General features: G+C 36.1%; 2 protein-coding genes across 2 annotated transcripts; both read right to left on the bottom strand.

Moving 5' to 3' along the window:
- Positions 1–1,675: 1,675 nt before the first annotated feature.
- LOC130895804 (dynein intermediate chain 3, ciliary-like) lies at positions 1,676–9,002 on the bottom strand. The gene is made up of 8 exons (XM_057803354.1): positions 8,803–9,002; positions 8,486–8,699; positions 8,166–8,427; positions 7,718–7,979; positions 5,054–5,446; positions 3,050–3,287; positions 1,836–2,052; positions 1,676–1,773 (listed from the first exon to the last, which is right to left on the bottom strand). The coding sequence occupies exons 1-8, from the start codon at positions 8,931–8,933 to the stop codon at positions 1,676–1,678; spliced, it is 1,815 nt and encodes a 604-aa protein (XP_057659337.1). The 5' UTR covers positions 8,934–9,002.
- A 2,221-nt stretch (positions 9,003–11,223) lies between these two features.
- LOC130895296 (60S ribosomal protein L17-like) lies at positions 11,224–11,908 on the bottom strand. Its single transcript, XM_057802520.1, has 2 exons — positions 11,594–11,908; positions 11,224–11,542 (listed from the first exon to the last, which is right to left on the bottom strand). The coding sequence occupies exons 1-2, from the start codon at positions 11,843–11,845 to the stop codon at positions 11,288–11,290; spliced, it is 507 nt and encodes a 168-aa protein (XP_057658503.1). The 5' UTR covers positions 11,846–11,908; the 3' UTR covers positions 11,224–11,287.
- Between the last annotated feature and the right edge of the window lie 1,708 nt (positions 11,909–13,616).

The following is a 13,616-nucleotide window of genomic DNA, read 5'->3' as shown; positions in this document are numbered from 1 at the left end:
TGGAAACTCATTTAGATTGAAGTATTGAGTCTTGGATTGCCTTAGACATTAAGTGACGCGAGTAAAAATACAAATGACGCCCAATGTGGGATTGAGAAACCTTTCGCTTCGAGCTAGTGAATCTCGGTATACCTTGAGCATTAAGTAACGCGAGTAAAGTTACAAGTAGCGCCCAACTCAAGTCTGGAAACTCATTTAGATTGAAGTAATAAGTCTTGGATTTCCTTAGACATTGAGTAACGTGAGTAAAAATACAAATGACGCTCAATGTGGGATTGAGAAACCTTTCGCTTCGAGCTAATGAATCTCGGTATACCTTGAGCATTAAGTAACGCGAGTAAAGTTACAAGTAGCGCCTAACGTGGGACTGGAAACTCATTTAGATTGAAGTATTGAGTCTTGGATTACCTTAGACATTGAGGGACGCGATCAAAAATACAAATGACGCTCAATGTGGGATTGAGAAACCTTTCGCTTCGAGCTAGTGAATCTCGGTATACCTTGAGCATTAAGTAACGCGAGTAAAGTTACAAGTAGCGCCCAACTCAAGTCTGGAAACTCATTTAGATTGAAGTAATAAGTCTTGGATTTCCTTAGACATTGAGTAACGTGAGTAAAAATACAAATCACGCTCAATGTGGGATTGAGAAACCTTTCGCTTCGAGCTAGTGAATCTCGGTATACCTTGAGCATTAAGTAACGCGAGTAAAGTTACAAGTAGCGCCCAACTCAAGTCTGGAAACTCATTTAGATTGAAGTAATAAGTCTTGGATTTCCTTAGACATTGAGTAACGTGAGTAAAAATACAAATCACGCTCAATGTGGGATTGAGAAACCTTTCGCTTCGAGCTAGTGAATCTCGGTATACCTTGAGCTTTAAGTAACGCGAGTAAAGTTACAAGTAGCGCCCAACTCAAGTCTGGAAACTCATTTAGATTGAAGTAATAACTCTTGGATTACCTTAGACATTGAGGGACGCGAGCAAAAATACAAATGACTCCCAACGTGGGAATGAGAAACCTTTCGGATCGAGCAGGTGAATCTTGGAGTACTTTGAGCATTAAGTAACGCGAGTAAAGTTACAAGTAGCGCCAAATGCGTGGATGGAATACTTTGGGCATTACGTAACGTGAGTATTCACATATTTTTTCCACGAATTTAGTCAGAAAATGTTATAAGAAGAGATTAGATAGAAATATATAAAACAAAAGTAGTAAAAGTGGTTGAAATGATTACATTCCGTTCCTCCACGAAGGGGTAGTAGCATAACATGATTTAAGTAACAGTTGCGGAATCTAGTGTTTACTTTTATGTACAGTACGTCCAAAATATATAAAAAACGCAGTATATATATTTTTAGATATTCTTTTTTCTTAGAGATTTGAAACACAAAACTTTTTAGGTAAATTGTACATTGATTGATATGAATGTAGTAACTTGGGGTATGTTTTTTCCGATTGTGCTAATGCTGTTCGTGTAACATTTCCTGGAAATGTTTTTTCAATTATTTTGAATTTTCAAGAAGAATTAGATCCAGTCAACATGGAGGCAAATTTAATTGTTTTGTTGCGGTTTAGTTTAGTTTTTGTTCTAACATCTCATATCTCATCAGTTGAATCTAAATGGACGTGGAGGAGCTTCACCTCTCTCCACATTCTCTATATTCGAAAAGTATTTAATGAGTATTTGTAGCTTCTTCTGTTGTAGATATTTTATTTATCCCATCTTTGATATTTTGATCTTTTTCTCCTTCTTCTGGTTGATCCTCAATGTCTGAAATAGAATAATATTAGTTTAAATTGGGAAGTTCGTGATCCCACTGTTTTAGTTTTTACCTTTCGTCTTTGCTATTTCTTTTTCGATGGTATTATAAAATTCTTCTTCTGCTGCTTTTACTAAACTATCCTTTCCAAAACCCGCGTCATCTCTATCGTCGCCGTTGCCCTCATCTCTATCTTCTTTCGGACAAGGCTGCCTTTGTCTTTGTTTCAATCGAATTTCTCGATTCCGAGCTTCAAGTATCTTTTCTCGGCGAGCTTCTCTATCGAGCATCTGAAATATTAATCAAATTTAAACAAGATAATCTTCTTTTCATTCGATATACTCGACCCAACAATGTTCCAACTCCTTTAACTAGTCTAAAAATACGTTTTCGTGATGTCTGCAAAGTTGATCTCCTCGTTCGACTCAAATTTCTTCTTGGAGTAATTTTTTCGAATTTGGAATTAAAAAGAAGTTGCATGTGGTCGCATTCGGTTAATACAGTGTATGGAGCAGCAGTTTGTAGTCTAATTTGGCTGTTACAAGGGCTGAAGGGTGAGCCGGTGGGAAAACACTTTTTTCTTCGACATGTGTGACAGTTTTTTCTTTAATACGGCGTCGAATTAGTCCACTATTTCGACTATTACTTCATCTCTGGTATATACCAGTGGATCCATATTTTATCGAGTGTCACGAAACAATTCTAAAATGATTAACAGTCTGCGCTTGTTCTTAGTGCGTCAATATCTTTCGTATGCCCTAAATTTGATGCAGGCTATGAACCATGTAAATTTTTGACATGTCTACAGCCTCAACTATCTTGTGCATCTTCAATCGAAGTTACGATCGAAGACGAGAGGGATATCACCCTTTCCACGTTTCTATAATCCGTGAATACCTTCAAAACAAAGCAACTCGTCCGATTTGGCTTCAATTTGGTTAGTAGTAGTCTTCGAGGATGTACCACACGATAGTAGATTGCTCTTAAGCTGCGAGCGCCATCGGGCGATGAGGCTAAGTACTTACCGCACTGCCTTAGATTGTTTTCTTAGTACTGTGGTGACCTTTTGCCCTCGCATTCAAAAATACATAATACAGGTAAAAATTCATTTACATTTTCCATCTCACGATTGTTTACCCGAATAACATCCTCAATAAGACAATAATCTTTCGACCCCTATTAGCGTACGATTAACTTAATCCTCTCAGGTGTGACTGGTAGCACGTTTTAGATAAAACCAACATACCTACGTTCTTCTACCTTAAGATTAGCGCTTAAAGTACTTACGGATGTCAATAGCATTTTATCGTTTTTGACTGATGCAGAAAGATTCTCGCTCAACTCCACCAAAGACACCGTACCGTTTTGGTTTCCAAGAGCAAGGAGTTTACCGTGATCGTGTGCCTTTATACGTGTTAGTTTCACGTCGCATATTTTAACGCTGAGACTTGCTTGTTTTTGTTGTTGCAGAATATCCCAAACGTCGAGTGTACCGTCTGATCTTGTTGTAAAGAATACGGAAAGTCTGTAATAGAAATATGTACACTGTTTATCAATAATAATGGTGATAAACAGTTCGGATTCTTCTAGAAAACAATTAAAATAATAAAGGATGCGGTAACATAACTTGATAAAACGAATCGCACGAACCAGAAAGTTTTAAAAACAACCTATTCGCTGAAAGTGGCACCCACTTATTGGAACATATATCCTACTACTAATACTGCCGTTCTCCGCTAGGTTGTAGCACTTACAAGGTCATAAACTATATTATACCTCGGAAAATCATCATCCACACTTCCCTACATACTATATCTTTCACTGTTCCAAATTAACAGGATTTACGTTAGCAATTTCCACATGATGTTGTTCTTTAAAACCTTGAAGGATCTTTGAACGGTCCACACGAACAGAAAAAACCTTAGATAAAAATAACCAGGGTTAACATCGGGGTCATCATTGCAAATTAGCCTTGATTGAGATGAAACGTTTTGGAAAGTGTTGCCTCAAACCCTCGATGCTTTTGGGGAGTGTGCCGTTGCACTAAATGTCCCCCTAATCCAATCATCTATATGCGGAAAAAATTCCTTACATTGCGATGTTATTTTCTTCAAGAAACCAGGTACATGTATATTGCAGTTGAAGAAATTGCACACGAATCCATTCAAACAATAGCGTCCATAGGAACGTTATCCAAAGGAGCCTCACACACCTCCGCAAGAAGCCGTTGGACTTTGTCGTTGGTGAGGGGGCCCATCGCTTAAGTGGGCATAAGGATTCGAGCCGAGGCAAAAGTTTATTTTCATGGGTTTATTCAAGGTGGAAGCAATCATGCCGCGCTCTAATCAGGAACAATGCCTGCAGGAAACCTGGCGATAATGATGATGATAAATCCTCCTTTCCCCCTAGCTTTCTGATCAAACAAATTATCCCAAAAGCATCGGTTCCTACCAATATCGAAACTCTGACCAGTGCTTTTGACAAAACCCGGTTCAGAAGCCGCAACATCATTAGAACAGAATAAAAAAGTAGAGGCTAATGGTTCCGAATCCTAAGGTTACCTCGACATCCAAGCCAGGACTTCCAACTTGGAGTTACAGGTAAAGCCTATTAAGACGCCAATTACTCTAGTTCAACGGCTACCGAACAACGAGTTTGTACCAAAAACCGTAAGCACCCGAAGTATGGCCCGCGAAATCGAAGGGACGATCGATAGCTGGTCGTGAGTCAAGCGGAACGACCCTATAATGGCTTAACGGAAGAGCCGCTGCTAGATTTAATAGACGCGGTGACTGGGACCGTTGTTTCTTCCTCTTCGGATGGTTGGGAATCATATCCTAATTCGTCAAAAGGTTCAAGCCAAAGCGCCATATCGGCTTTTCGGGAAACATCGGCCTTTGATTATATCAAGTCGAAGACGACGAGCCTTTGGCTGCCCACCATTGCAGAATTTAATCAAGTTCTGATAGTTTCTACATGATCTCAATCTTTTCCTCACAACAATCGGAAAGTCCAAGAGCAGGCGCGCAGAACCCCGAGGTAATCGCAACATTGAAGCTCACATTACCTTCCAACCACGACTACCTGTTCTCCGAAGAACATAATGATCCACGTAACGAAAGCCGAATTCGGTTATGATCGCAATATCGTTGGATAAAAAGGTCTCAAAGGCTAACCCACGTTCATGACTGATACCGAATTAATGGCGTTATGATACCGCAGAATTCGTCTATTATTTCAATTGTATCATAATCGAATTGGCCGTTTACTACTCATAAATATCTTTAAAACCTTGTGGGGCTCCAAGCTCCATCAGTTAATGCAGATTTATGGAAACTTGTCCACATGATGCAACTTTCCCTGCAATCCTCAGACCAAATCTTGGCCGTCCAATCTCCTACAGTTAAGAAATTTTTTGGGAATGCCGGGTTTCTTTGAAGAGCTAATACAGGTCCCAAATGAGCGTTGGGAATTCTTTGAGCAATCTTTTCTAACGCCGTTTTTCCTTTTCTATTGCCGGATATTACGGCACCATGCTCGGTTCCGACCATAAATCTAGTTGGAATGGTACTTTCGTATTCTAAAACGGAAGCACCTAGGGCGTTAGAAAGGTTTTGTTCTTCGTCTTTAGAATAATCAAGGAGAAGAGTGTCTGTTGGATCGGAAAGTTTTCTGGTGTCCCACCTAGAAAATAAATGTTAAAGTCGGTCACACAGCATTTGAGTTTGTTGAATCAATTGTTTTTGGAAACTGAAATACGTTTACGAAAACTTGCAATATCTACTTAAAAAAATTGTGCTTTGGTAATTCATTGCCACAATCCCACAACAATTACATTCATTATCTGTTGATAAATATTCTTTATATTGATAGTTTGCAGTCGATACTCTTATCAGAGTTAAATATACAGTTGTTTATGGACGCCATCTATATGACAATAACTGAATAAGGAGCTTTTTGGTTATGTTTGAAATGACAGTTGAAACAACTGAACAAAATCTAAATATCAAAAGTGTAATAGAAATCATTACTAGTGTAATTAAGGGAAATTTCTAATTGATGACAATATTGTGATTTTTTTGAAGGTTGCGAGTAGTTAAATATGTAATTAAATAGGAAGGATATTCTATGATCAAATTTATTAAGGCCTCAAAGTCTGCAGGAAACATGCTTAAGAAATTTTAAAAATGACCAGTGAGGTCATTCGGGGATAATATATTAGTAAATGATTTCCACCATATTCATTTTATTCTTCATCCAACAACGTCTCCTTTATTTTGTCTTCTCTTTGGTAATGGGGTGATTCATAATGATGAAAACGGTACATTTTTTCTTTGATTCTAATCAAACCATTACACAAAAAGAAGTACAACACAGAACAAGAAAGGCCAATCTTGGAAATCTCATCTGGGGTGGTTCTACGTTGTCCTATTAGACAAGGGCGGTTCTACGTTATTCTATCAGACAGGGGCGGTTCTAAGTTGTTCTATCAGACAGGGGCGATTCTAAGTTGTTCTATTAGACAGAGGCGACTCTACGTTGTTCTATTAGACAGGAGCGTTTCTACATTGTTCTATTAGACAGAGGCGATTCTATGTTCTATTAGACAGGAGCGTTTCTACATTGTTCTATTAGACAGAGGCGATTCTATGTTCTATTAGACAGGGGCGATTCTACGTTGTTCTATTAGACAGTGGCGATTCTACGTTTTTCTATTAGACAAGGGCGACTCTACGTTGTTCTATTAGACAGTGACGATTCTACGTTGTTCTATTAGACAGTGGCGGTTCTACGTTGTCCTATTAGACAGGGGCGATTCTACGTTGTTCTATTACACAAGGGCGGTTCTGAGTTGTTCTATTAGACAGGGGCGATTCTACGTTGTTCTATTACACAAGGGCGGTTCTACGTTGTTCTATTAGACAGGAGCGTTTCTACATTGTTCTATTAGACAGAGGCGATTCTATGTTCTATTAGACAGGGGCGACTCTACATTGTTCTATTAGACAGGGGCGTTTCTACATTGTTCTATTAGACAGGAGTGTTTCTACTTTGTTCTATTAGACAGTGGTGATTCTACGTTGTTCTTTTAGACAAGGGCGGTTCGACGTTGTTCTATCAGACAGGGGCGATTCTATGTTCTATTAGACAGGGGCGATTCTACGTTGTTCTATTACACAAGGGCGGTTCTACGTTGTTCTATTACACAAGGGCGGTTCTACGTTGTTCTATTAGACAGGAGCGTTTCTACATTGTTCTATTAGACAGGGGCGTTTCTACATTGTTCTATTAGACAGGGGCGTTTCTACATTGTTCTATTAGACAGGGGCGACTCTACGTTGTTCTATTAGAGAGGGGCGACTCTACATTGTTCTATTAGACAGGGGCGTTTCTACATTGTTCTATTAGACAGGGGCGTTTCTACATTGTTCTATTAGACAGGAGTGTTTCTACATTGTTCTATTAGACAGTGGCGATTCTACGTTGTTCTTTTAGACAAGGGCGGTTCGACGTTGTTCTATTAGACAGGGGCGATTCTATGTTCTATTAGACAGGGGCGATTCTACGTTGTTCTATTACACAAGGGCAGTTCTACGTTGTTCTATTACACAAGGGCGGTTCTACGTTGTTCTATTAGACAGGAGCGTTTCTACATTGTTCTATTAGACAGGGGCGTTTCTACATTGTTCTATTAGACAGGGGCGTTTTTACATTGTTCTATTAGACAGGGGCGACTCTACGTTGTTCTATTAGAGAGGGGCGACTCTACATTGTTCTATTAGACAGGGGCGTTTCTACATTGTTCTATTAGACAGGAGTGTTTCTACATTGTTCTATTAGACAGTGGCGATTCTACGTTGTTCTTTTAGACAAGGGCGGTTCGACGTTGTTCTATCAGACAGGGGCGGCAATAATATTTATACTGAATTTTATATGAGTGTATCAAAAACTTACCATTTTATTTGTCCATCACTAGACGAGCTAAAAAATTCCGTTCCAGTTTTGGAATTTATCCATAGTACATTCAATACTGGATCTATAAAGCTACTTTCTCTTGCACACATATCAACTGGTTCTATACTTTTTCGGACATCCCATAAAGCTACTTGACCATTCGTTTGACCACTGACAAGGATATTCGGATCTTTCTGGTTGTATTCCAGACATACTATGGATTGCTCGGGTTTCAAAGTGTACAAAGGTCTGTTTGGATTTTCTGTTTAAGAAAAATGTTATTATTTGGGAGTAGGGTCATACAAAATCGAAAAATTTATATTAATGAATCATAAATTTGATGATAAATATGATTTTTTTCGAGTAGGGGTGGTTTTTACTTCTAAAAAAAAGCAATCCTCGACAGAGGGTAGATTCTAAATCGAAATTATATCCAAAGTATACTGACCTACTTCCCAAATATAAGAAACGTTAGCCTGTTTGGCTACAACCGATTGAAATACTAAGTTACAATGAGATACGGCTAATTTTTTTTGATTATCCGGCGACCAAGATATATGGGTAACCGGTCTAGTGGGAGTACTTTGATCTTGATAGACGTTAACCGTTCTTGCGGAACTTCTTTCGACAAAAGGAGTTTGTTCTATATCGGAAAAATATTGTTGATAAATATTAACGGCGTTGTTCTGTAAAATACAACCTTCCATATTCTAGAACAAACAAAAATCGTGCAAGTTTTTCACATAGAAATGCGAAGAAAAAAAATACTTTGAATAATGCCATCATCACGTGATAAAACTGTTCGTCTTTTTCGATTTTTCTTCTGTATCTTTTGGTTTGTTCTTCATCGGCGAGGTTGATATCTTTCGGCCAACCACCTTCGAAATGATTTACGCCGCTGTTTGCAAATTCTGCTCTCATGGTATTCAGATGGTGTTCTGATAGAATCGGGGCGCATTGTTGCGAACGTGACACTGGATCTCTAAAAAATATATTTTTTTCTCGATAAATTGGCTTGATTTTATGTCTGTTTTGATAGGAAAATGAATATTTTGACTACTACTACAAAATAGATTCAAAACTACCTTGATATGAACTCTTTTGATAGTTTTTTATTTGAAGGATAATTATCGATGATGTCGGGTCCTTTGTCGGAAAATATACACTGTCTACCGAATTCACTTCTTTTTTTCTGATATTGAAAACAAATATCCATATTTTCACGGGATATTTACTACCCTTTCATCGATTTTTAGTTTACTTGGTTTTATCGATATTCACGTTGCTATGACAAAAGTATTTAAAGTTAAAACATTTCCGTAGCTTCACTAACAGGCGTTGACAAAGGCTAATTTCCATTTAGCCGACATTTGAACGACTTCTAACCGACATGTAGCCGACGCCGATACGGAAATTGGTATAGCGTTGATGATATTGTATAGACGTTTAAAGAAGAAGAAAAAACATAATGTACAAGATCCATCCATTCTATATTAAAACGATTCTAACAAATTTTGACGATCTACATGAACAAATTCAAGTTTCGATACATGGTTCCGATCAACAATGATCTTGATCCGGGTTAGTTTCCGAATTTTCATATCATGATCGAGTTAATCCGATCATTGTTTCCGAAAAGTCTTATATTGATACTAAACGCCATTAATTTACTTTCCATACTGAAAAGCTGTGCAAACTTTGGAAAAAACCGCATCTGGTTTACATTTGACAGAGATAACTACACTACCAGTCACTAAGTTCGTACCCACCCCATAATCCATCCATTTAATTTCAAAATAATACACAAATTTCTCTTTCAAATTATCAAGCGAAGATCGAAATGGTTTCTTACAACTCAGTAGAAACTCCTTCAATTATTATAAGGGTAATTTTCATGTAATCTCGAAATTACCTATCGATAAATTAATGAAAAATATTTAAATTAATTCATACTTAATTTGCTCTGAAATTTGTACTAATTATCTTACAGTTTCAATGAGCAAAAATGTACGGAAACCGAGTCGATCTAGCCTGAAATTCTTTACCTCGTAACTCATCATCCCCTCACTTTTATTTAAAATGAGGAAATGAGAAAACAAATCATAACCTATAAAAATCTCGCAACATAACCTTTCATTACCAGCTAGCTGTTTCGCTACGCTTTCTACTTCGAAAAACCTACTTAACTACGCCATCAAAATTGAAAAATAATTATTTTATTGTCCACTGTGATGGAATAGTTAAATCAAATGTAATCTTTAAAAAATTACAATGAAATCTTCTAACAACTACTCTAATAAACTTGAAGTCAAGTCGCCATTCCGAACAAGTAACCGTACTACCAACTGTCAAAAACTAATGCGAGTATTACCAAAGTCCGACTGTTGGTAATGCTGCGAGGGAATATTTTTCATGGGACAAATATTGAGTTAACATTAGACAATTATTTGTGATCCTAAATTCAGAGAAATTTTGAATGTTTGTTGTATTTAAAATAAAAAAAAATCTCAATAAAAACTTTAGACAATGTTCTAATCTGGTTATTTGGGGATGATTTCCAGAGTACTATATATTTTTAATTCCTCACAAATACCCGTTCAATCCCAAATTATTACCAACATTTTCAGCCTTGATGATGTTCTTTCGAAAAAGAAACATCCTAAATCGGTTAAGTTTATTTTAAAACCTACTAAAAAAGGAGTTTCAAGATTTCATGAGAATTACCCATAACTACAATTATTACAATTTTCACTAACACTAATATGTAAAATTCCGCACTTTGCTCTGTTTCGACACTTGGATAACTAGTTTCGCCATCTTCTAGGATTGCATCGATGTTCACGTTTTTTCAGAGCTGCTCTTCGTAACTTCGTAACAAATTTGGTGGATGCCTGCCTTACAGTTTCTTTCTCGAGGTCCCGATGAGGATCGTTATTTCGAAAATATCAGGATGCATGAACGATGCTCGTTAGTACTTTATTTTGAAATCTCTGGATTAGTTGGGTGTTGCTTTCGCTGGCAAATCCCCATAGTTGAATCCCGCAGGTCCATACCGGTTTCAGGATTTGTTCATTTAAAGTATTTTATTAAAAACTGACGGAATCTATTGTCTTCACGACCACCAATACATTCTCTTGTCTCTAATACCTAGTTCTTTCCGTTTCTTTTTTATGTGAGGTTTTATATACACGACATATCTTCTTACATTCACTTTCACTAACACTTACACACTTATCTATTCACTAGTATTTAATTTATGTACACACTCAACGTGTAATTTATTCTAAATAAACGGTTTAGTTCACTTTTTGTAGTCACTTGTCACTGTCCCGATGTATACTTACTATGTACGCTTTATATATTCAAATCACCTTCTGGAACCATTGGATTTTTGAAATTTCTATATCGCCGTAAACAAACAAAAATAAATTCCCGGCGCATCCGCCAAATTTTTAGTTTCGATAACAGGACCGGCTTCACGGAGGTTGAAAAAAATTATTGGAAAATTCAGAATTGAAAAAATCTTTATTATTTAAAAACAATTGAACATTATAATGAACTAATCACATGTTACTGGAATAAAAATGGCTGTTGCACTAACGAGATTTTTTCTTTTAAAATAAGATTAATGTGACTATTATATCGTATATAGGGTGTGATACGTCCGTGAGACCTGTAAGTTCTTCTAGTAGAAACAGGCGCTTGATTCACTTGAACGTGGTAAATATAAAAATCGCACGGATCTTTACCATAAAATTCGCAATTAGAAGCAGCATTTTTTAATAAATCTATCATACACTTTGCAGCTTTTCTCGGCCAGCGACCCTAAGAACATCTCTTTAATATCTAATTAATAAAAATATTTCTATTGCTTACGATAACAGTTTTGAATTGTTTTGCTTGGGCACATTTTCCTACTCCACCATTATATATTCTGAAAGGGATACATTCCTTATGGTTGATAACGTTTTTTAAGTATGAATTCGCTCTCACAAGCTCCATTTGTCGTACGGCCGCGGCAACTTCTACTAGATGCCTAAATTTTACGGCAACATTCGACGCTTTCGCTTTTATCATTACTTCCTCATTGTTTGCGATTGAATAATGGATACCAGCTCTTCTAACCATCGTGAAATATCAATTTACTATTGAATTATTATACAACACTTCCACCGGGCAGCGTATTTGAAATGAAATTTTTTGACAAGTAGCACGAAACGTGAAAAACTTAAAAAGTGTTACCAACGTTGGACTCGAAAATGTATCTATCGTCGTGTAATAGTAGGATATTTTATTATTAATCGTGATATGAAACAAAAATGAAATTGAAATTTAACGCAATACTATTAAGTGTAATATGTCATTTTGAAAATTATTTAGGATTTTGAATAAATGTTTCATAAAAGTGTTTTATGTATTATAAGCTAGGCAGCACATTATACAGAAAAATCATAGATCTATTAACGTACTATAAGAGTGGTAAGCATAGACATATTAAAACTGAACTTTCAGGAAAATTCGTGTTCCAATATTAGAACGAGATACGAAGAAAGTTACGGTATAGTTATCTCTGTTAAATGTTCGAGGTAAAACAAAAATAGCTCTATCGTAGACCAGATAAAGTTTTTTACATAACTTTTCAATATACAAATATAGAGATGTATTTGTCTATGGTTCTCAACCTAATATTATTATAAGTGATACTGACATCAGACCTTTCAAAATCTAATATCAAACTTTACGCACAATCTGGTACTTAACATTTGTTCCAAAATATATTGGCTCTGGAATGTCGGGGACGTTAAGAGGAACATACCCTTTGGATTTGAATTCATGACGTTTTATCATCATGGTAGTACTTCACTTTAAGTAAAAGAACTTGTATTTTTATAAATAAAGAATGTGTTTATCAAATATTGTTCCAAGTTAAGAATGGTTCGATAAAAATAAACAAGATTTTCGAAATCACAGGTTATTCCAGAGCATAACCTCAAAAAGTTCTTATAAACAAAACTGTAACGGTGCGATTTTGTCCGAGAGTTTTTGAGACTTGCCTTTGTGTTCTAACTATATAAAGTTGTGGCTGTTCTTATAGTATAGTTTTAGAATTACAATATGAGCAGTTATTTTGTAAATCTGGACCGGTTATTTAGTGTTAACCAAAAAACATATCAGCAACTGAAGACCTATAAAAGTATTGATGCTTTAAAGTAATTTATTGCAGGATTTGTAACTGTGAAAGTCGAAAAGTTGCGGATATCATTATTACTAGGACCAAAGTAAGCTCCATATTGTTTTTCATCTTAAACGTGAGAGTTCTTTTCATTATTTATTATTGAAAACACCAGGCAGATGATAAAAACCAAGTTTATTTATGATATTATTGCAGCCTCTTTTGACAGCACTACAAAAGACGCATTTTTGAAAATTCATTCCACTAATACCGAAATTAACTAGATATAGTATTGAAAAGGCATGTATAGATTATAATCTGTGTTTTCTTTATGGGCCTCTTGTTCTTTTCATTTTGACTATATAAAAATCTATTACACAGTATATGAAGAAAATCACTAGGTTCAAGTGAAACCTTAAGACAGATCTAGAATATAGGTAGAAATTTTTTTTTTAATAAATGTCCAACATTTTTCTTAATACACATATCACACCTCTATTCAAATAGTGTCATAAAGCAAAAAATGTGTTTTGTTGTACTATTCGTGCTAGAAAACATAATGTTATATATAAGTTTTCAAGTTATTATCGGAAAGGTGAAAAATAAAGTTAGAATTTATTTCAAACACTTATTACTCAATAGTTTGTTTTTTTGACTTATGACACTACTTGAACGAAGAACAAAAATTAATGGAGAAAAGTGTAGAGCTACTCTCAAGTCTTGGAC

The sequence above is a fragment of the Diorhabda carinulata genome, chromosome 6 (assembly GCF_026250575.1).
Source record: "Diorhabda carinulata isolate Delta chromosome 6, icDioCari1.1, whole genome shotgun sequence".
In the NCBI taxonomy this organism is placed as follows: domain Eukaryota; kingdom Metazoa; phylum Arthropoda; class Insecta; order Coleoptera; family Chrysomelidae; genus Diorhabda; species Diorhabda carinulata.
Note: the sequence above shows the minus strand (reverse complement) of the source record. Positions and strands in the feature narration are given on the sequence as shown.